Source organism: Trachemys scripta, chromosome 1 (genome assembly GCF_013100865.1).
Source record: "Trachemys scripta elegans isolate TJP31775 chromosome 1, CAS_Tse_1.0, whole genome shotgun sequence".
In the NCBI taxonomy this organism is placed as follows: domain Eukaryota; kingdom Metazoa; phylum Chordata; order Testudines; family Emydidae; genus Trachemys; species Trachemys scripta.
The window spans coordinates 307,984,741-308,009,434 of NC_048298.1; the positions used below are offsets into that span (position 1 = coordinate 307,984,741).

A 24,694-nucleotide genomic window follows, 5' to 3' on the forward strand; every position below is an offset into this window, starting at 1 on the left:
ATTGCATTCACTAACACTCAGTACTACTTTAAAGGTGAAATTGTAAAAGGAAGATCTGCCTATTTCAGATATTTATGTTTTATCACAACTGCATCTAAAATGCTAGTACCATAGAGTAACAACTATCTTTTTTGCTCAAACATGAGAATCCAAGAATAGTCCAGAAGGAAGACAGGCAGTCCTTAAGAAAGAAGTAGGAAATAAAAAAGTTTACCAACCTGAAGATCCTACATCTTCAGACATGTTCCTTTCGTCATCTTCAACACAGCTCCCTCCTGAGAAGGAACACTTCTCGTGATGTTGTTTCATTTGGGCAACCAGGCCTTGCATTTCTTTGTTGCACTGTTTGCAGTTTGCACGCAGTGCCTGTCTTACCCACAGGTAGAGGATATTATTGCCAAACCGGGTCTCTTTTACGGCCTGCTGCCATTATAGGTTCTCTCTTCTAGTGAAAGGATGGTATGATAGATCTCATAGATAGAATCAATGAAGGCTACTCTCAGAAAGACCTCAAGACTTCTGGAAAATGCTGCTCAAACAGCTTCACTTTTGTTTCTACTGCCTGTCCCTCGCTTTGCACATTTATCTGCAGACTTCTCCTTTTCCAGATATATTCCGTCCCCATCAATCTTCTATTCATTGAACTTTCTGAAACTTTGCACTTTTAGAGAGAAATAAGGGATTGACTCTGTGTACACAAATTTGCAGAGGGAGAATAGGGTTGAGGTCTGTTATTTCTCACCTTCTATATATTTATTTAAAAACATTTTTGCTGTTAACAAGCATGTTATCTCTGGAGACACAAATCCAAAGTTTGAGAACTGCAAAACTAAGCATCTTTGAAGGTATCTTCTAGACTGAGCACTGAGTCCCACTGGCTAGAGCGAAAGATTAACCTAAACAATCTGTACAGAAGCCCCTGGAACCCTGTAAGATTGGGTCCCTAATCCATGAACTATTGGAACTCATTTACAAAACTTTTCTTAAATATTACATGACAATACTGTCTCATGCTATAGAATTAGAATTTATAATCCCTATTCCATGATGAGATATCTTTGAGCTATAATGTATCTTTAAATAGTTTTTTCCCTCAAAAAGCATTTTATCAAAAAAAATCATTGGCCATCAGGGTGGATAAAAATCAGTTTCAGCCATATTGTTTCTGCTGGGTCCAGCAAGGCCTCATTGATAGGGAACGTGTTGCAAGCAGATGTAGGATGTCAAGCAGCTTGTGTTGCGACTCCTTTGCTTCTTCAAGTGGAATTCGTAACAAATCTGCTACTCTCTTAATGAGATCTTGAAACTGTTTAAAGTTGTCTGCCAGGGTTGGTGGAGGAGACATGACTGCTTAATTAGGAGAGAATGAAGAGATGTTGGTTGTTGGAATAATGTTTGTCTAGTCTTGTGAAAACTCTCGTCTAGTCTCGCTTCCTGTTCTTCAAACATATCTTGTAGATCAGAATGTCTGGCTAGAGAAGCTGAAGGAGACTGCCTCCCCCTATTCCGATGGGCGACACTAGGGGAGCTTGAGAATTGGTGCCTATAAGCTACCCATGTGCGGACCAAACGGACACCGCTACCTAAAATCTCTGATCTGAGGCATAGAGACACGAATACACCTAGAGTGGAGCACCCATAGGGATACTATTAAAAGAACTACTTTTGTTACTAGAAGTAAACTTTTTAATTCCCTTTGCTATCCTTGAGCGCATGCTTAGAAGTATCTCCATTCCAGCCCTTGGATATTTCCACACACTTCAACTGAGGACTAAGAAAGTTGCCACTTAAGTTTCACTCTTAAGATAACATGTCCCATTCTACTCTTCCAAAGAGTTCTCTAGCAAGAACAGGAAAGTTCCAACGTAAGAGACCCCGTATGAAAAACAAAATTACTCAGGGCATGTGGCATCCCCTCAGCACCAGCTGGGGCTCTGCTGTTAAGCAGGCCCATCAAATCCTCACCCTGACAAGCCCTACCCCTCTACGCCTGGACCCCACTCCCCCAGATGAGTCCCCCACACCCTGACCCCCACACAACTGAGCCCCAACCAGCTGCACCTGGACCCCCACCCTATTAAGCCCCACTCCCTCAGCACCCGGACCCCTCACTGAACCCCCCAGACCCAGACCTCTCCGCTGAGCCCCAATCATCTTCACCTGGATCCCCTGCAGAGTTCCACTGTCCCTGCACCCGGAACCCCCCAATGAGCCCGTGCATCCAGATCTCACATTGAGCCACCCACACCCAGATTGCCCCACAGAAAAACCTCTCACCCCACACCTGGATCCCCCACCACACTAAGACCCTCCATACTTGTATGCTGCTGGGCTGAGCCTGCCTACCCACATATGGTGCGCCTCGCACACAGAAGCAGGACCCTGGGTGTTTCTAGGGCAGGCCTAGCCCTTGCACCATGTCAGAGTCGGGTGCAGCCTCACTGCCAAGTCCTTGTACCAGTGGAAGTGGGGGCTTCAGGATGCTCTCCCACCTCAATGCAGCCAGTGGCCTGTGTTCCCCACTGCCATGCTGGAGCCACGTTTATTAATTGACAAATTTGCAGAACGTTGCAGAATTTTAAAATATTGTGCACAGAATTTAATTTTTTTGGCGCAGAATTCCCTCAGGAGTAAATGTTGTTCATGGTTGGACAGATTAATAAAGATATTATGAAATATTGTCATAGGAAGTACTAAAACTACATTAATGACACCAATATTTCCAGTTAACTAACTTATTTTTTTTTAAAATGTAATACAAGTTTGTCTTGTCCATGACATAAAAATAGTCACCTTACCTTGACTGAAGAGAAGTAATAAGATTATCAAACTTTTTATCTATAATGTCTACAATCCTGTCTTCTTCCTGCTTCACTTTGGATTCCAAATATCCCAGCATCTATTTCATTTTTAAAAGATAACTAAATCAATACCTAATCATTCATCCTATTTATGCAAACTAATAAGCCACAGTCATTTATAAATGTCAGAGGCAACAATGAGAATCACACAAACACATTTCAGAGTCAGAGTGACAACAAAGAACATTGAAGGATAAACAAAACTAGAAGAACTAAAGCTTTTGACCTGATCTATACACAGTTTCTGTACTGGTACAATATTTCAGTTAGGAGTATAATCTTTCCCCCCCAAAATAGGCACACAAGTACAACCCCCATAATGTGGATGCAGCTATAGCAGTATAAAATACCTTAATACCTGTATAAAGCACCTATACTGATGTAACTGCACCTACAGTAGGGGGATTGTACTGCTTTAACTATAATTGGTATAATTAAAAAGAGGTACAATTTTTGTTGTTGACATGCCCATAGGAAGGAAGAGATGAGGAAAAGAGGCACACCAATGTAGGGAACAGTGTTTGGAAATAGCTGATATGCACCCATATGCTATACAATCACCTCTCTGAAGCTACTATTTTGTTCTCCAGAATCTCAGTTTTTTAAAAAATAAAGTAAATTTCTAGCTGTTATGGCTGCAAAGAAAACCTCAACACCATAAACCAAATGTAGCTTGCAAAGAGTCTAGAACAGGACCTGGGGATTACAGTGGACGAGAAGCTGTATATGAGTCAGCAGTGTGCTCTTGTTGCCAAGAAGGCCAATGGCATATTGGGCTGTATTAGTAGGAGCATTGCCAGCAGATCGAGGGAAGTGATTATTCCCCTCTATTCAGCACTGGTGAAGCTGTACACCTGGAGTATTGTGTCCAGTTTTGGTCCCCCCACTACAGAAGGGATGTGGACAGATTGGACAGAGTCCAGTGGAGGGCAATGAAAATGATCAGGGGGCTGCAGCACATGACTTACGAAGAGAGGCTGAGGGAACTGGGGTTATTTAGGCTGCAGAAGAGAAGAGTGAGAGGAGATTTGCTAGCAGCCTTCAACTACCTGAAGGGGGGTTCCAAAGAGGATGGAGCTTGGCTGTTCTCAGTGGTGGCAAATGACAGAACAAGAAACAATGGTCTCGGGTTGCAGGGGGGGAGGTCTAGGTTGGATATTAGGAAACTATTTCACTAGGAGGGTGGTGAAGCACTGGAATGGGTTACCTAGGGAGGTGGTGGAATCTCCATCCTTAGAGATTTTTAAGGCCGGGCTTGACAATGGAATGTTAATTTTGTCACAACTTGTGGCTGGATTCTAATGCAATTAAAAAGAATGGTTCCGACAAGGCCTGGGATTTTTCTGGGCCTTGTGCTTGTGGAGGGGTGGGGGATGATGTCCTTACCTTTTAGTACCCTGTCCTCCTTCCATGGGTGGGGGAGTAGTAGGATTCAGATGAGCAGAGTCTGAATCCTACCACTGATTTAGTTGGTTTTGGTCCTGCTCTGACCAGGGGATTGGACTAGATGACCTCCTGAGGTCTCTTCCAACCCTAATATTCTATGATTCTAAGAGCAATGAAGTGTGAACTCCACTATTTGCTATTCAGTCATTCTTTGCTCTTCTCAAGTTGACACAATAATTTATACTTCAGTCCCCTGGATGTTAACTGTCTGCCCTATTCAACCAGCAGCTTCAGGCCTAATCAATCAGATTACTTTAAGAAACATTTTAATTATTTATAGTACCATAGCACCTAGGAGTCCTAGTCAGGGACCAGGATCCCGTTGTGCTAAGCATGATAGAAACACAAGAGCTCATACTACCTTATTAACCTATACTTGCTGTCAAGCCTTTACTATCGGATAGGAACAGATGTTTATTTGGAATTAGAAGTTACTTAGTACAATTCAGCCTAATTCAGCACCAAAGCTATGTCAAGCTTTAAGTGCAGACTTGGCCTAAGCCACATTTGTGCATGGCTAACAAACACAAAATTGCAGAAATTTAAACTTTTTCTGCAACTAATCCAAAAGCATGATCTGTTAAATAAGTTATGTTCTGGGGAAAAGGACTTCATTATATTATATCTATAGGATATTTTCCATAATCTTGCCATAAATGTATAGTCAGCTACCCAGTATTTTAAAGTCTCCTGTTAGGATATAGATATTCTGGCCTGTCTGCAAAGACCTATACTTTAAGAATTTAGGTGTATTCTTATCACTAAGCTAGTTATAGAGGTATAAAAGAAAGAATCAAAATTACTGCCTGTCTGTGTAAGGGCTTTCTCTTAGTGTGACAGTCTGGGGCCCTGTTCTTAGGCTAAGGCCTTCGGCTAAGTAGCAGAGGCAGCCATAAACTGGGAAGTGTATGGTCACATCCTTACATTCCAAACTAGTCACATTGAAATAAGGTGCTATTGGGCTGTTAGGAATATCAGGACAGGACTGTATTCCTATCACCTCCAGAGAAAGGGAAGAGCCTAGAAGATGTAAAAGGAAACTTAGTTTGATAGCATCCTGTCTGGCAAGAACTCATTTATCAATAGCTGGGATGTGAAATCCTCATTTCTGTATTGTTCTATCACTGTAGTCTCCACTTCCCTATTGTCTGTCTGTATAATCTCTGTCTGGTTCTGTGATTGTTTCTGTCTGCTGTATAATTAATTTTGTTGGGTGTAAACCAATTAAGGAGGTGGGATATAATTGGTTAAATAATGATGTTACAATGTGTTAGAATTGGTTAGTTAAATTTCATTAAAATGATTGGTTAAGGTATAGCTAAGCAGAACTCAAGTTTTACTATATAGTCTTCAGTTAATCAGGAAGTAAGGGGGGAATGGGAACAGGGAATACGGGTGGGAGAATTGGAATCATGTTTCGCTAAGGGGCGGAATGGGAACAGGGACACAGGGAAGACTCTGTGGTGTCAGAGCTGGGAAAGGGGACACTGAGGAAGGAAACTGAAATCATGCATGCTGAAAGTTCACCCCAACAAACATTGAACTGTTTGCACCTTCGGACATTGGGTACTGTTGCTCTCTGTTCATGCGAGAAGGACCAGGGAAGTGAGAGAGTGAAGGAATAAGCCCCCTAACATCTCCCCTTTCACATTTTCTTTTCTGTATTCTGAACATGCACATTTTGATTTATGTAAATCAAAATTTGATCTATTTTATTTAGGGAAATACTGCTTATGAAGAGTAGTACATACCCAGCTTCAAGTTCAGAAGGAAGCACACAAAAAAACAAGGAAATTAACCACTGAGTTGCTAATCTGACAGAGAATGGTAGATATTGCCCCAATCCAATAAAACATATAAACAGGTACTTTTAAGCAAATGCACAGTTCAAGGGGACTATTCATAGGTTTAGAATAAGCATAGGCTTAAGTGCTTTACTGAATCAGGACCTTAATGAGGATCCAACTCCACAGAAATTGTGCAAGAACAGCCAAATAGGGTAGGAGAGGCACCAAAAAAAACGGTTACTCACCTTTGTAACTGTTGTTCTTCGAGATGTGTTGCTCATATCCATTCCAATTAGGTGTGCGCGCACCGCATGCACAATCGTTGGAGAATTTTCTACCCTAGCAACACCCGGTGGGTCGGCTGTGGAGCCCCCTGGAGTGGCGCCTTCATGGCGCTGGATATATACCCCAGCCGACCCAGCGCCCCCTCAGTTCCTTCTTGCCGGATACTCCGACAGTGGGGAAAGGGGGCGGGTTAGGAATGGATATGAGCAACACATCTCGAAGAACAATTACAAAGGTGAGTAACCGTTTTTCTTCTTCGAGTGCTTGCTCATATCGATTCCAATTAGGTGACTACCAAGCCTTACCCAGGCGGTGGGGTTGGAGTGAGACATCGCTGAGTGCAGAACCGCTGATCCAAATGCAGCATCGTCTCTGGACTGCTGTACAAGCGCATAATGAACGGCGAAGGTGTGGACCAATGACCAAACTGCCGCTCTACAAATGTCCTGGATCGGGACGTGAGCCAGGAAGGCAGTTGAGGAGGCTTGGGCTCTCGTGGAGTGGGCGGTGAGGCGCGGCGTCGGGGCACCGGCCAGATCGTAGCAAGCACGAATGCAGGACATGATCCAAGAGGAGAGACGTTGCGAGGAGACCAGTAAGCCTTTCATCCGGTCGGCCACTGCAATGAAGAGTTGCGTCATCTTCCAAAACGGCTTCGTACGCTCAATATAGAAAGCAAGGGCCCTGCATACGTCCAAGGAGTGCATACGCTGGTCTTGACGCGTGGCGGGCGGCTTGGGATGGAAGACCGGGAGAAATATATCCTGGTTCACATGAAAAGCTGATACCACCTTGGGAAGAAAGGCAGGGTGGGGGGGCGAAGCTGCACCTTGTCTTTATGGTGTATGGAGGCTCAGACGTGAGCGCCCTGATTTCAGAAACATGCCTTGCTGAAGTGATGGCTACAAGGAAGGCTGTCTTCCAAGATAGGTAAAGGAGTGAGCAGGTAGCCAATGGATCGAACGGGGGCCCCGTGAGCTTGGAGAGAACCAGGTTAAGATCCCACACCGGAACCAGTTGACGTTGCTGTGGGTATAGACGGTCTAAGCCCTTGAGGAATCTGACGACCATCGGGTTAGAGAAGACCGAGGAAGCGTGTTCTCCTGGGTGGAACGCCGATATAGCAGCCAGGTGAACCCTGACCGAAGATAAATCGCCAAGCCCTGCTGTTTTAGGGATAGGAGATATTCAAGTATAAGCGGAATTGACGCCTGCAAGGGGGGCGTGGCCCGCTGCTCGCACCAACAGAATAAACGCTTCCACTTGGCCAAGTAAGTGGTCCACGTATAGGGTTTCCTACTTCCCAGCAGAATCTGTTGCACGGGATGTGAGCATCATAGCTCTGTCCAATTCAGCCATGGAGCATCCACTCTGTAAAATGGAGCTATTGTAGGTCGGGGTGAGAGAGTCAGCCGTGGTCCTGAGAGATCAAGTTCTGGCACAATGGAAGCGTGATCGGAGTCTGTACCGATAGCTCCAGAAGCGTGGTGTACCAGTGCTGTCTTGGCCAAGCTGAAGCGACTAGAATCATCCGTGCCTTGTCTCTGCGTAGCTTGAGCCTGTGGACCAGTGGAAATTGAGGGAAAGCGTAGAATAGCTAGTCTTTCCACGATAGCAGGAAAGCGTTCGACAGGGATCGCCCTTGGAGGGAGCAGAACACGTGGCACTTCCTGTTGGCGCGTGAGGCGAACAGGTCGACCTGGGGAAATCCCCACCTCTGGAAGATGGAATGGATGATATCCGGGCGAATCGACCACTCGTGCGACTGGAAGGATCTGCTGAGATGGTCCACTAGAGCATTCTGGACTCCAGGGAGGAATGATGCCATGAGATGTATCGAGTAGGCAATGCAGAACTCCCATAGGCGAATGGCCTCTTGGCATAGGAGAGACGACCAGGCTCCTCCTTGCTTGTTGATGTAGAACATGGCCGTGGTGTTGTCTGTGAGGACTGACATGCAACGGCCATGTATGAGACCAAGAAATGCCTGACAGGCTAGGCGCACCGCCATCAGCTCTCGAACATTGATGTGCAGAGCTAGTTGGAATGCGGTCCACAGGCCCTGTGTATGGTGCTCCCCGAGGTGAGCGCACCAACCTAGAGATGAAGCGTCCGTGACCAGGTACAGGGAGGGTTGTGGGGCGTGAAACGGCACTCCTGCGCAAACCACCTTGTGGTCCGGCCACCAGGTGAGAGAGGTCAAGACCAAGTTCGGAACCGTGACCACCATGTTCAGGTTGTCCTGATAAGAATGGTACACCAATGACACCCAGGCCATGCCGTACCGGGATCCCGATCTGGATCGCGAAGACGAAGACCATCTGTAGGCTCGGTGCTGGGAGCGGCCTCGCGAACGGGAGCGCCGCTCATACCGGTGCCAGGAACTGCGTCTGGACTCTGACCGGTACCGATGCTTGGGTCGGTGCTGAGAAGTGGACCGGTGCCGGGAGGAAGATCTGGGCCGCGAGTACGACCGGTGCTGAGATGAAGACCGGTGCCGGGCCTGCAAGCGGCGTCGGGACCTGCTCTGAGACCGGGAGCGGTGCCGCGAGTCCATGCTCGGAGATGGAGGATGTATCAGGGCAGGCTTGCCCCTGGATTGCACCATGCGGTCTGAGATGGCGCCGGCTCCATGAGGGCCACGAGGTCCTTCACCATCGCAACTGTCTCCGGCGTAGAGGGGAGACAGGCCTCAACCACAGGACGAGGCGGGGAGCCAGTCTCAACGGCCCTACAACCAGTGCCGGAGTCGACGGTATCAACGATGCCTGCACCCTCTGGCACTCCGAAGCCGGACGCGATTCCACCACCGGTTCGGGGAGAGCCGGTGCCTGTTGTACGACAGTGTCCTGGTTCTTACGGAGACGGGGAATTGCACCAAGGGGCTTGCGGCGGACGCGGTGCCGACGGAGGACAGTGCCGTGGGGCCTTATCCACGTCTCCTCATGGTGCAGTACCCGAGGGCGCTGCCGGGGCGCTGTGCATCGAGGCGCTCGGTGCCAGAACTTGGTGCGCTGAAGGAGGATCTGGGCTAAGTGCCACCTCCATAAGGAGCTGCTTAAGTCTAAAGTCCCGCTCCTTTTTGGTCCTGGGCCTGAAAGCCTTGCAGATCTTACACTTGTCCGTCTCGTCAGACTCCCTGTCAAGGCTGCCTCCCCACTCTGAACTTTAGGGTACAAATGTGGGGGGCCTGTATGAAACTTCTAAGCTTAACTACCAGCTTAGATCTGGTCCGCTGCCACCACTCCCAAGATGCTAATTCCCTTCCCTGGGTAGCCTTGAGAGACTCTTCACCAATTCCCTGGTGAATACAGATCCAAACCCCTTGGATCTTAAAACAAGGAAAATCAATCAGGTTCTTAAAAAGAAGACTTTTAATTAAAGAAAAAGGTAAAAATAATCTCTGTAAAATCAGGATGGAAAATAACTTTACAGGCTAATCAAACTTAAAGAGCCCAGAGGATCCCCCTCTAGCCTTAGGTTTAAAGTGACAGCAAACCGAGATAAACACTCTAGCAAAAAGGTACATTTACAAATTGAGAAAACAAAGATAAAAACTAACACGCCTTGCCTGGCTGTTTACTTACAAGTTTGAAATATGAGAGACTTGTTCAGAAAGATTTGGAGAGCCTGGATTGATGTCTGGTCCCTCTTAGTCCCAAGAGCGAACAACCACCAAAACAAAGAGCACAAACAAAAGCCTTCCCCACAACCAAGATTTGAAAGTATCTTGTCCCCTTATTGGTCCTTTGGGTCAGGTGTCAGCCAGGTTACCTGAGCTTCTTAACCCTTACAGGTAAAAGGATTTTGGAGTCTCTAGCCAGGAGGGATTTTATAGTATTGTACACAGGAGGGCTGTTACCCTTCCCTTTATAGTTAAGACACTCCCCTAGACACTTCAGACAAGAGTCGTGAGGGTCTCCCATTGGCATAGGCTTAGCACAGGTCACGCACGGCTTAAAGCCAGGATCCTTGGGCATGAGCCCGGCTGCGTGCTGGGGCAAAAAAGGGGGGGATAAAAGCCCCCTTTACCCCCCGCTAGCTATTTATAACTACTCTATAAAACTATTAACAACAAAACTACTATCTACAAGAACTAACGAGTAAACCTAGGGAGAGTGGAAAACAGCTATACCGCGCTCCACAGTTCCAACGACCGTCATGGGCGGTAAGAAGGAACTGAGGGGGTGCTGGGTCGGCTGGGGTATATATCCAGCGCCATGAAGGCGCCACTCCAGGGGGCTCCACAGCCGACCCACCGGGTGTTGCTAGGGTAGAAAATTCTCCGACGATCGTGCACGCAGCGCGCGCACACCTAATTGGAATTGATATGAGCAAGCACTCGAAGAAGAAGATCACAGACCAAGATAATGACAAGAGCAGACACAGAATGTTTTTGTGATACGATAAACAATTCCAATATAACCTACAGGAATATGGAACTCTGATGTTAAGTAAATGAAATTGAAATATTTCAAACTGAATCGAAGTATCTCTTTACCCTACCTTCTCTGCAGTTTTTAAACGCTCAAGATTAAAAGCAGTTATCCACAAAGCTTCATCGATGTCTTGTTCAGTTTTATTGTCCTGGGGGAAAAGTTACAATAGTAAACTGTTTGTATTAAAAAAAAATTATATATTTGACAACATTTTCAGAATTTGTACAAACCTTGGAGCAAGGACCTCGAATTCATACTAAACATTATGCAGCCATTTGGGACTTAGTAATAAATAATTCTATGAATGATTAAAAACTGCTTTAAAACACCTATACAGTAAGATGCATTGCATAGCCAGCTACAGAAAAAGCAGTTGCCTTAGCAACTGCAGTTCCTAGAGGGGACTGCATGTGTGAATCCGAGTTCTTAGCAAAGTGGTTCAAGGGCTGGAGCACCCATGGAAAAAAAATTAGCGGGTGCTTAGCATCCACTGGCAGCCAGCTTCCCTCCTCCCACCTGCCAGCAGCTGGATCAACTCCTCCCCCTCCCTCCCAGTGCCTCCTGCATGCTGTGATCAGCTGTTTTGTGGCATGCAGGAGGCTCAGGGAGGAACAGGGACGGGGCATACTAGGGGAGGCGGCCGAACCGGGAGGGAAGAGGCAGGGCATGGGTGGGGACTTGGGAGAAGGGGTGGGGTGGGGCAGGGCCTGCGGCAGAGTGGGGGCAAGGAAAGACGGGATAGTGGTGGCGTAAGGGGGTGGGACCTGGGGCTGAGCGGGGGTTGAGCACCCCCTGGGGTCCGGAGGAAGCCAGCACCTATGCATGGATGAGTTCTGGAAAAAGTGTAAACAGTGGTGGCGGTGATGATTTGTGATACATGATGACAATAAACTGAGTGCAGTGGAGACTAGAAAGTACCTTACTGCTAACTGTAGTTGGTCAGGAAGCTGTACACCTTTTTAACAGCTTCCAGCTCTCCCCTGACGACAGTGAAGATTTTGAGAAAATCCTAGCAGTGATTTCCTACAAATCATGAAACTTACGAAAGATTCTTTTCCACATAAGAGTAAAAAAGGAACTGAGGATTACAACACAGACTTGAAGAGTAAAATCCAGTGCTGCAACTTTAGGCCTTATGGAGATTCCTTGATTAGATAGGCTGGTGGCAGGTGTAACAATGCAAAGCTATTGGAGCATCTATTTAGAGACTTAACTTTGGAAAAAGCCACAAACATCTGCAAAGCAGCAGAACATACAAAACTGCAAATGCAAACATTAATCAAAGCGGATAACAGGGACACTGTGCGGAAGGTCATTGCACAGCAGGACAGAAAGGAAACATGCACAAAAAAGCGACACTGACAACAGTCAATATAAGGAAGGGTGAAAAAAACAGCATTTGGACAAAAGTGCAGTGTGTCACAAGTACAACTATTTTGCTAACCAACGCGGACATCAGAAAACTGATGCAGTGCAGGAATATGGCGATAGCTCCACTGAGGAAGCAGTGTATGCTGATGCCATGCTGCAGTGGCTGCCAGTACACAATAACTAGTTCGTCACTCTTAATACTAGTGGTTCACAAATCACACATACAGTAGATACAGGTGCTGACACCAATGTAATTGCCACACTAGTGCTGCTAACTTTAAAATATAAGCCCCCCACAGGAGAAACAGGCAAATGTCCTGACAGCTTACAATGCACTCCCCCTATTTCTGTGGTGGGCAAATGCCAGCGCAATCTGACACAAGAAAGAAAAAACTAAGAATACCTTTATTAATTATTAATTATTATTATTATAGGAGATAGAAAACCAATACTGGGCCTGTAATCAAATCAACGATTGGGACTCATATGCAAGCTATTTAATATAGAATACAATTTGCTGCAAGGCATCTAAACCTTAGTAGAGAAATATAGAGAGGTGTTCAAAGGTTTGGGAAAACTGCCAGTCATGCACAAAATAATTTTGAAGAAGGATGCAAACCCCTGTTTATATGCATCCAGGAAGGTACCTGTGGCCCTGAGAGGCAGACACCAGCAAGAACTGCAATAGAAGTAATAGAAAGAGTTGAGAAACCTACAGGTTTGGTGCATAGGCGCCAACTCCGTGGGCGCTCCAGGGCTGGAACACCTGCGGAAAAAAATTAGTGGGTTCTTAGCACCCACTGGCAGCCAGCTCCTCCCGTTCACCTGTCGGTCCAACAATCAACTCCTTCCCCTTTCCCCCAGCACCTCTGCCCGGTCTGTCAGTTGTTTCGGAGAATACAGGAGGCGCTGGAGGGGGTGAGGGGGAGGAGTAGGGGATGGGGCATGCTAAGGAGAGGGGGCAGAACTGGGCAGGAATTGGAGAAGCGGGGACTTGGGGGAAAGGACAGGGTGGGGGCAGGGCCTGGGACAGTGCTGGGGCTTGAGTACCCCTGGGCCAGGAGGAAGCCAGTGCCTATGGTTGGGTGTACTCACCGATGATGATTTTATAGACCTCTATCATATCCCCCCATAATCATCTCTTTTCCAAGATGAATTTCATCTCTCCTCATATGGAAGTCATTCCATTCCCCTAATCATTTTTGTTGCCTTTTCTGAACCTTTTCCAATTCAAATATATCTTTTCTGAGATGAGATGACCAAATCTGCATGCAGTATTCAAGATGTGGGCGTACCATGGATTTATATAAAGGCATTATGATATTTTCTGTCTTATTATCTATCCCTTTCTTAAGGATGCCCAACATTCTGTTAGCTTTTTTGACTGCTGCTGCACATTGAGTGGATGTTTTCAGAGAACTATCCTCAATTGACTATAAGATCTCTTTCTTGAGTGGTAACAGCTAATTTAGACCCCCATCATTTTATATGTTTAGCTGGGATTATGTTTTTCAATGTGCATTACTTTGCATTTATCAACATTGGGCAACAAAATGGCAGATGAAATTCAGTCACCCAGTTTTGTAAGATCCTTCTGTAGCTCTTCACAGTCTGCTTTGGACTTAACTATCTTGAATAGTTTAGTATCATCTGCAATTTTTGCCACCTCACTATTTACCCCTTTTTCTAGATCATTTATGAATATGTTGAACAGTACTGACCCCAGTACAGAACCCTGGGGGACACCACTGAAAACTGACCATTTATTCCTACCTTTTGTTTCCTATCTTTTAACCAGTCACTGATCCATGAGAGGATTTTCCCTCTTATCCCATGACAGCTTACTTTGCTTAAGAGTCTTTGGTGAGCGACCCTGTCAAAAGCTTTCTGTACACTATATCCAGTGGATCCCCTTGTCCACATGCTTGTTCACCCCCCCTCAAAAAATTCTAGTAGATTAGTGAGGCATGATTTCCCTTTACAAAACCCATGTTGACTCTTCCCCAACAAATTATGTTCATCTGTATGTCTGACAATTCTGTTCTTTAATATAGTTTCAACCAGTTTACCCAGTACTGAAGTCAGGCTTACTGGCCTGTAATTGCCAGAATCACCTCTGGAGCCTTCTTTAAAAATTGTCATCACATTAGCTATCCTCCAGTCGTTTGGTAAAGAAGCTGATTTAAATGATAGGTTACAAATCACAGTTAGTAGTTCTGCAATTTCACATTTGCGTTTCTTCAGAACTCTTGGGTGAATACTATCTGATACTGGTGACTTATTGCTGTTTAATTTATCAATTTGGTCCAAAACCACCTCTGACGACACTTCAATCTGGGACAATTCCTCAGATCTGTCACCTAAAAAGAATGGCTCAGGTTTGGGAATCTCCCACATATCCTCAGCTGTGAAGACCGATGCAAAGAATTAATTTAGTCTCTCCGCAATGGCCTTATCATCCTTGAGTGCTCCTTTAGCATCTTGATCATCCAGTGGCCCCACTGGTTGTTTAGTAGGCTTCTTGCTTCTGATGTACGTAAAAAAAAAAATTTGCTATTACTTTGAGTCTTTGGCTAGCTGTTCTTCAAATTCCTTTTTGGCCTTTCTAATTATATTTTTACACTTCATTTGCCAGAGTTTATGCTATTTTCTATTTTCCTCAATAGGATTTAACTTCCACTTTTTAAAGGATGCCTTTTTGCCTCTCACTGCTTCTTTTACTTTGTTGTTTAGCCACTTTTTTGGTTCTCTTACTATGCTTTTTAATTTGGAGTATACAGTAACTCTTCACTTAAAGTCGTCCCGGTTAACGTTGCTACGTTGCTGTTCAATTAGGGAACATGCTTGTTTAAAGTTGTGCAATGCTCCCTTATAACATTGTTTGGCAGCTGCTTGCTTTATCCACTGCTTGCAGGAAGAGCAGCCCGTTGCAGCTAGCTGGTGGGGGCTTGGAACCAGGGTGGACCAGCAGCCATCCCCCTCCCCCCCCAATCAGCTCCCCGCTCCCCTAAGTTCCCTGTGCGGCAGCCAGCCAGCAGGCTATCAATTGCCAGCAGTTCAGCTGTCCCTCCCCCCACTGCCATGTGCTGCTCCTGCCCACTGTCTTGAAGCTGCTCTCGGGAGCCTCCTGCTTGCTGTGCGGGGGGGGGGGGGAGAAGAGGAGAAGAGGAGAGGGGGGATAATGTCAGGGTTTCCCCCTGCTCCTGTCCCCCGCTTACTCCTTCTCCATATAGAGCAGGGTGGAGACAGGACAGGGCTCAGGACGGAGAGAGCTTGCTGGCCGCAGCTGTTGTCTCAACTTGCTGATATACTTAAAAAGGCAGTTTACTTAGAGTGGGGTCAGCGTGCTTAAAGGGGCAATGCGCATCTCTCTCTTTGTCCCACACACAGGTTGTGTGTCTCTGTCTGCCATGCTGTCTCCCCTCCCTCCATTTGTGCTGCCTTGTAGAGTGTGAGGCTACATTAACGTGTTAACCCTTGAGGGCTCAGCCAAATGCTAGTTCATCATTTAGCAATAAGGCATTCCCTCGGAAATATCCCACGCTCTTCCACTCTCTGACATCACCACCTCAACCAAGCTTCACAATCATCATTGCTGTGTACAGTATTAAATTATTTGTTTAAAACTTATAGAGTGTGTGTGTATTTTTAAATGCAGGTGTGTGTGTGTGTGTTACATTCTAGGGAATGTCTTTTCACTGGAACGTACCCCTCCCATTTACATTAATTCTTATGGGGAAATTGGATTCGCTTAACATTGTTTCGCTTAGTCGCATTTTTCAGGAACATAACTACAACATTAAGTGAGGAGTTACTGTACATTTAAGTTGAGCCTCTATTATGGTGTCTTTAATAAGTTTCCATGCAGCTTGCAGGGATTTCAGTTTTGGCACTATATCTTAATTTCTGTTTAACTAACTTCCTCATTTTTGTGTAGTCCCCCTTTTTGAAATTAAAATCTACCATGGTGGGCTGCTGTGGTGTTTTCCCCCAGCACAGGGAAGCTAAATTTAATATTATGTTCACTATTACCAAGCATATTACACCTCTACCCCAATATAACGCTGTCCTCGGGAGCCAAAAAAATCTTACTGCGTTATAGGTGAAACCACGTTATATCGAACTTGCTTTGATCCCCTGGAGTGCGCAGCCCCCCCACTCCCGAGCACTGCTTTACCGCGTTATATTGGGTTGCGTTATATTGGGGTAGAGGTATACTTTGAGTTTGTGTCTTGATCCCAGGGAATTAATCACGAACATAAAAAGGTAGCATTATCACATACTAAAACCAGATATAAAGTTTTGGGAGAGATAGGAGGATGCCAAATTTTTCATCATTCCAGATGCACCGAATAGGTTTTGGCAAATTCCCTTGACCTCTGAGAGCTCACAGCTGTGTACTTCTAACACTCCCTTTAGCAGATACTGCTTCCAAGTCTACCTTTTGGAATTTGCTCTGCACCTGAAGTATTCCACAGAACCATACAGCACTTACTGGATGGCACTGAAAGGCGTCAAGGTGTGCAGAGATGATATTCTCACCTGAGACACTGCAGAACAGGAACACAATGTGAGGCTTGCAAAAATTCTGCAGATTGCCAGGGATAAAGGATTGAAGTTGAAGAAAAAGTGCCAGTTCACAAAGACAGAACTTCTCTATTTGGGGGAAATCCTGTCAGAAAGTGGTGCCAAGCCAGATCCAGCAAAAGTAGAAGCCATCCTTAGAATGCCAAGCCCAAAGCAAAAAAGATTTACAATGGTGTACAGATATGGTGACCTGGCTGGGCAAATTCATAACCTGGCTGATACAAAAATTATGAGAAAACTATTACTTAATGGTATGGAACAAACTGGACTAAACAGCATGACATTAATACAAACAAACTGAAAATGTTACTTAAATATTGTAGTGTGGGAGCTCATGTGATATATCATGCCCTACAAAGATACCACAGATGCTGAATAGGTTTAGTACTCCTCCAAAAGAAAGGCTGTGACTGGAGTCCAGCAAGCATATGCCTAGATTGCTTTCGCAAATAGAGTACAAATACACACATATTGAAAAGAAAACCCTGGGAACTGCATTTGGCTGTGACACTTGTCACAACTACATTTATGGAATATCTTTTGTAATTGAAACTGGTCTTAAACCACTGATAGCCATTGCAAAAAAGGACCTGTGGAAGACACCACCTAGAATTCAAAGACTTCTAATAAAGCTTCTAAAAATATGACTATAGCATTGAATTCACTCCAGGAAATCATTTAATTGTGGTAGATACCCTATCCAGGATCTGGGATGAATCTGAGAACTGAAGATCCAGAAACTGGGGCGGGGGTGTGTGTGTAAGTTTATGGAGGGGATGGTATGATGGGATAGCCTAATTTTGGCAATTAATTGATCTTTGATTATTAGCAGGTTGTGACAATGCGGTTCTGGCGGAACCCAACTGAGAGTGCCAACTCAGGACAAATTGCTAAAACAGGGCAGTTACAGCCCAAGGCTGGGGTTTTTCCACCTCTAAGGCAAACCAAACCAGCCAGACTAAGACTTCGGTCTCATCCCACTGGCTAACCGCAAGTCTCACAAGCAATCTCCTTAGACACTCCAGTTTCCCAGTATTACCACCAGTGCCACTCGTTATGGGGACAAATGGTTATGAAAACCAATACCCCAGTAAAAGAAAAAGGTTCTCCTGATCCCAAAGGACCAAGCCCCAGACCCAGGTCAATATACAAATCAGATCTTGCCCACAAATCACGCTGTTGCCAATCCTTTAGAATCTAAAATCTAAAGGTTTATTCATAAACGGGAAAAAGATAGAGATGAGAGTTAGAATTGGTTAAATGGAATCAATTACATACAGTAATGGCAAAGTTCTTGGTTCAGGCTTGCAGCGGCGATGGAATAAACTGCAGGTTCAAATCAAGTCTCTGGAATACATCCCCAGCCGGGATGGGTCCTCAGTCCTTTGTTCAAAGCTTCAGTTTGTAGCAAAGTTCCTCCAGAGGTAAGAAGCAGGATTGAAGACAAGATGGAGATGAGGCATCAGCCTTATATAGTCTTTTCCAGGTGTAAGAACACCTCTTTGTTCTTACTGTGGAAAATTACAGCAAAATGGAGTCTGGAGTCACATGGGCCAGTCCCTGCATACTTAGCTGAGGTACAAGGCGTATCTGCCTTCTCTCAATGGGTCCATTGTATAGCTGATGGTCCTTAATGGGCCATCAAGCAGGCTAGGCAGAGCTAATCTCAGCTTGTCTGGGATGTCTCCCAGCAGCATAGCATAAGTTTGCCATACAGACAGTATAGAGCCAATATTCATAACTTCGACTACAAAACTGATACACACATATAGACAGCATAATCATAACCAGTAAACCATAACCTTGTCCTAGACACCTCATTTGACCCCCTTTATACAAGGTTTGGGTGCCACTACAGGACCTTGGTTGCAACAATGATCTATACGGTCCCAGTTTATGTCAATAACATCACACAGGTAAATATGCCCAATGGTCTGTGATGGGATGTTAGATGGGGTGGGATCTAAGTTACTACAGAGAATTCTTTCCTGGGTGCTGGTTGGTGAGTCTTGCCCACGTGCTCAGGGTTTAACTGATCACCGTATTTGGGGTCAGGAAGGAATTTTCCTCCAGGGCAGATTGGCAGAGGCCCTGGGGGTTTTTCACCTTCCTCTGCAGCGTGGGGCACGGGTAACTTGCTGGAGGATTCTCTGCACCTTGAGATCTTTAAATCACGATTTGAGTACTTCAACAACTCAGATATAGGTTAGGGGTTTGTTACAGGAGTGGGTGGGTGAGATTCTGTGGCCTGCGTTGTGCAGGAGGTCAGACTAGATGATCATAACGGTCCCTTCTGACCTTAAAGTCTATGAGTCTATGAGCTGTTTTGCAGTGTGCACTGGTGGGGAGAAGGGAGGAGCGGAGTGGTTATGGTGACCAGATAGCAAGTGTAAAAAATTGGGACACTTCCCCCCCACCACCCAGGGCCAGGGGAGGGGAATACTTGCCTACACAAGACAAAGCCTCTAATATTGGGATCTTTGATCACCCTAAGCCCAGGGCTCCCTAACACAGCTCAGCTGACTCAAGTCCCACTAACCCTGCACTTAAACTGCAGGGCAGACTCACCCAAAGTGGCCACTGACTCTCCTGCCTGGCTTTATAACCACCCCCACCCCTGCTGCGGGAGATAGTTGGGGGGGCAGAGGGAAAACTGCCCCACATCGAGGCACCATACACCCCTGCTCTCTGCCACGGACCCCTCGGTGCCCTCCCTGCCTCCGGCTGCTGCAGGCTACACTCCCCAACCAAACACCCTCGTTGTGTCATGGCTGATGGCAGGCAGCGGCCCAGCAGGCTGGCCACGTGGGGACGGCATGGCGGGGGCCGGGTTGCTATTTACCACTCTGGCGTGCACAGCGCCCAGCACTGAACGGAGCCCGCGCACCGCAGGGAGCTGTCCGTGCGGTGAGTGGAGCTATGCGGTCTGCAGGGAGGGGCATTGCCGGTGCCCCCTCCAGCTGCCCAGAGCCAGGCGGTGGCGGCTCCACCAGTGGCGCTGCGCCACTGCTTTGGGGCAGACTTCTCCCCCAGCTCACAGCCACGTCAGCTCACTGAGCTTCCCGGGATGGCAGGAGCCCGGGATGGCGCTCTCCGGCTTTTTGTGCCGCGCACGGGGCCCCAACCCTAAGAGCCAGAGGGACCTGCCGGGGAGTCCCCAGCGGTGCTTACCTGGGACAGCTCCCGGGAAGCATCCAGCAGGTCCCTCTGGCTCCTAGGGTCGGGTCGGGTCAGGTCGGGTGGATGGGGTGGCGGAGGGCTCTCTGCCTGCTGCTGGCGCTTGCAAGCCCCGTCCCCGCAGCTCTGATTGGGCAGGAAGGAACCGGTGCAGCATGTAGAGACCCCCTCTGCCTCTGTGCCTAGTGGCCGCCAGCACTGCAGGCTCCTGCCGGCGGGCAGGCGCACCCCGAGCTGCCCCAGGAAGCACCACGCCAGCCCCGGGACTTTGGCGGTTACTCATGGTGAGCAGTCCCCGATATCGGGACAAAGGGCATACCGACTGATGTGCGGTCGGGACGCGGGACAAATGTGTTAAAATCGGGACGTCTGGTCACCTTAGGAGTGGTGGCAGGACCAGGGGCAGAGCAGGGGGCTGAACAGTGAGCACCCCAGAGCACACTGGAAAGTTATCTGTAGCTCCAGCCTTGGAGTCAGCGCATATGCAAGGAGCTGCATATTAACCTCTGAAGAACTGCATGCAGCTCTGGAGCCACAGGTTGGCAACCCCTGCCCTAGAAGATAGACTATTTGGTTATATCTGATGCATACTTAAACTACCAAGAGGTAGAAATATTGACCGAGGTCACATCCAACCAGGTCATGTAGAAACTCAAGGGATGATGGAGGCCAGGGAGACCATGCGAAACTTCAACTTTCTGAGTGACTTGTTGAGGCGATACAGGTGCAGAATGGGTTTGAGGCCCCTTTTTGCTTTCAGAATTAGGAAGTAGTGGGAATAGAACCCCTTTCAGGTCCCAAGGGATCTTCTCCACCGCTCCCAGGTGCAGGAAGTTCTTGACCTCTTGAACGAGGAGTTGCTCGCGAGAAGGGTCCCTGAAGAGGGATGGGTGGGAGAGAGGGGCGGCTGAAAATTACAGGGCATAGCCCTGAAATACTATGTCTAGCACTCAGCGGTCTGAATGACCCGCGAACAGGCTGAACGGTAGGGACGAAGACAGTTGAGGAAAGAACAAGGTGGATCTGGGGAGCTGACTGGGGCATCGCTCACAAGTACACTTTCAAAATGAGTGCTTCTGGTCCCCAGGATGCTTTGCCGGGCTAGGCTGCGTGGGTGAGTGGGAGGAGGAAGGGCAGCAATGACTAAAACTCATATCTCTATCACTTCCCCTTGCAGACCCATGATGAGGCTGCCAAGGCCTTGGCGGCAGGGGTGGCTGGCACTGCTTCCTTGCAGACTGCGGTGTATGCATACCCAGCAAGCGAAGGGTGGCCCAAGCGTCCTTTAAACCATGCAGCCTCACATCCATTTGCCCTGCAAAGAGCCCATTCCCATTAAACGGGAGGTCCTGGATCGAGGTTTGCATCTCTTGGGACAGGCCAGCGGTCTGAAGCCAGGAGCTGCGCCTCATGACCACACTGAAATGACCACCTTAGCCGCCGAGTCCACTGCATCCCATGCCATTTGGAGGAAGCACCTCGCTGCCACAGTACCGTCCTCAACCAGGGTGCTGAATTCCTGGGCCAAACCTTGAGGGAGGGACTTCTTGAACTTACGGAGGGAGTCCCATAAGTTAAAGTTGCACCTACCTGCCCAAGAGGGCCTAGTGGTTCGCCACCTAGAATTGCAGACTGGCTCTCAAAATACATTTTTCTCCCGGAAATGTCCACTCTTTTGGCCTCTTTATTCTTGGGAGCTGAACTGGCATGCCCCCGTTTGTTCTTCTTGTTGGCCAGAGAGCAGACCACGAGCCCAGAGATGGGTGGGTATAAAGAGTTAATCGAACCCTTTAGCCGGGACAAAGTACTTCTTTTTGGCTCTTTTGGAGGTGGGAGGGATGGATGACTGGGTTTGCCAGAGGATCATGGCAATTTTCAGGACCCCGTCATGCACTGGTAGTGCAACAAAGGCAGGGGTAGAAGCCGAAAGCACACTGAACAAGGTGTCTGCCTGCCCGGCCATCTCCTCCACCTCTAGGCCCAAGTTCTCAGTCACCCACGGAAGCAGGGCCTGGTGTTCTTTAAAATCATCCAGCGGGCTGGCCCTCGAGGGTCCCGCAACCACCTCGTCTGGGAATGAGGACGACTGTACTGCTGGGAGAGGCCTCCGGGCATCATCCCCCGTTGGGGAATATGGTTTTGGGTGGGCGCTGTCTCCTCTACCCAGACCTCTGAGCATGCTTCATGCACCAAGCCTGGTGACGCTAGTGCCGTTATCTGTTGCTCCGAGCTGGCAGCAGATGAGCAGTGCGAAGGGGGCATAATCATCACTGGCATGTCCCATGCACTCCAATAAAGCCACTGCGCTGGCCACTGGCCATGCTGCCAAGGCAGTGCCATAGACGTTGACACGGCCTCAGGTGCCTAATCGCGCTGGTAAGTCTCCGTGAGGGTCTAAACTGCCCTTCCATGCCAGAGTAATCAACCACGTTGGGGCAGTTGATGCCTGTATCTGCCTGCTATCTGTTGCCGCCGGAGATCGGTGCTTGGAGGAGGATCGGGACCAGGGAGACCGGTAGCATGATGGGGAGCAATCCTCACGGGGCAGGCAATGGAGATCTGAGCCAAGAGGATGACTGGTGGGAAGGTAAACGGTGCCGGTGGTACGGGGAGTGGTGCCTCCCCCAAGGGCTGCAATGTCAGAGATCTGCAGCGCGGAGACAGAAAGCGTTGCATTGGCTCGGGGGATCGGCGGCACTCAAGTGCCCCCTGGGAGAGCTTAGTGGCTGGCTTACCCTCGCAGGGAGGCTTTGCCGCCTCTGGCGGTAAGGGTGAAGGCCTCTGCGCTCTCAGTGCCAGGGAAGCTTGGGAAGGTGTCGATGTCGCCACAAGTTTGTGTCCCCTACTGCTCCCAGGAGTCGGTGGTCAATCCTTTAAGGGGCTAAGGGCCCCAATCAGGGAGCACATCCATGTGGCTCCAGAGTGGCCGGGCAGCCTGAACTGGGTCCTTTCCCTCATGTTCCATGGAATTTCTTGCCCAGTTCCAGGGAGTTGTGCTTTTGAGTTTTCTTTCTGGTCACCAGTAACAGGGAGCAGTGCTGGGCGGAGCCTGGTGTGCACTGCGCACCAAGGCCGAGGTAGTAGGAGTTGAGTCTTGGCAGGATGGCTCGGAAGCCGGACGGAGGGCAGCATCCATGAGGAGAGCCCTCAAATGAATATCCCACTCTTTCGGAGTCCTGGGTCGAAAATCTTTACTGATACAATACTTGTCCTTCACATATGATTCTCCCAAGTACTTGAGGCAGCTGCTGTGGGGGTTACTTACAGGAATAGGCCTTTTACAGTCCGTGCAAGGCTTAAACCCCAGAGACCGGGGCATGCGCTGCCTGGGGTGACGTGCCCACTGGGACTCTAACTACACTTAACTATTTAACACTAACTACTATAAACAACTATTTACAAGGCCCTAAGGCTCAAAATAAGAAGAGACGAAACCGCTAGCCCTTGCTATGCAAGGCAAAGCACTCCAATTAACCACCACGGGCAGAACGAAGGAACTGAGAGGGTGTAGGGCCAGCAGCGCCTGATATACTGACACGAGCTTGGCACTCAAGGGGGCGCCATAGCCAACCCTATGGAGACTGCTAAGGCAAAAATCTCTGACAACCGTGCACGTGGGCATATGCACACCTAGAATAGAATCTACATGAGCAAGCACTTGAAAAACAACAATCACTTTAAATGTCTGGAAGACTCAGGTGTTTCTAAAAGCTAAGAACAGAACTCTAAAATGTACAGCTGGTCAGTCAGATGAGCACAGAATCCTGGTCTGTATCACATTCTTGTCAAATACTTCATTATTTGTAGTACAGTGGCATATAAATTCAAACAAAGATACCTGACTTGTAAGATTACAGCCTTTCTGCCTGCACACTAAGAAGTGAAGCACTTCATATGAAAGTACACCTCTACCCAGATATAACGTGAACCGATACAACAAGAATTCGGATATAACGCAGTAAAGCAGCGCTCCAGGTGGGCAGGGCTGTGCGCTCCAGCAGATCAAAGCAAGTTCGATATAACACGGTTTCACCTATAATGCGGTAAGGTTTTGGCTCCTGAGGACAGCATTATATCGGGGTAGAGATGTAGTATAAAAATGACTATAAGAAGAAATAACATTTACATACCATGCCTTCTGCTGATGTAATCCAAACTGGTTTGAGATTCAGATGGTAGTCTGAATAAGTAGACTGAACATTTTGCTCTTTGACATCTGGGATGTAGCTCCTAATTTTACCAAAAAAGATATTTAACAAGTCATACAGAAGAAATTGCATTTCTTAAAAATTATAGTTTTTTGAAAAATGCATTAAAGACCATTCTGATTCTCATTTTGCACATTTTTCTCCCTTCTCCACCCCCCCCCTTATAGATTCCAAGGCCAAAAGGGAGCATTGTGATAATCTAGTCTGACCTCTTGTATAACACAGGCCACAGAACTTGACCAAAATAATTCCTGGAGCAGATCTTTTTAGAAAAACATCCAGTTGGGATTTTAAAAAATTGTAATGGAGAATCTACCATAATCCGGGGTAAATTGTTCCAATGATTAATTACTCTCATTGTTAAAAATGTATGCTTCATTTCCAGTCTGAATTTGTCTTGCTTCAACTTCCAGCCACTAGATCATGTTATACCTTTCTCTGATAGATTGAAGAGCCCATTATTAAATATTAGTTCCCCACATAGGTACTTATAGACTAATCAAGTCACCCCTTAAACACCTCTTTGTTAAACT

General features: G+C 47.2%; 1 protein-coding gene across 3 annotated transcripts in view; it reads right to left on the minus strand.

Moving 5' to 3' along the window:
* Positions 1-24,694, minus strand: part of RNF17 (ring finger protein 17) — a 207,735-nt gene that overhangs the window by 159,397 nt on the left and 23,644 nt on the right. For all 3 annotated transcript variants that reach the window (XM_034758815.1, XM_034758813.1, XM_034758812.1), the window contains exons 7-9: positions 24,084-24,183; positions 10,886-10,966; positions 2,799-2,899 (exon numbers count right to left, since the gene is read on the minus strand). In XM_034758815.1, the coding sequence (XP_034614706.1) occupies positions 2,799-2,899; positions 10,886-10,966; positions 24,084-24,183 (282 nt within the window). The remainder of the gene's footprint in view (positions 1-2,798; positions 2,900-10,885; positions 10,967-24,083; positions 24,184-24,694) is intronic.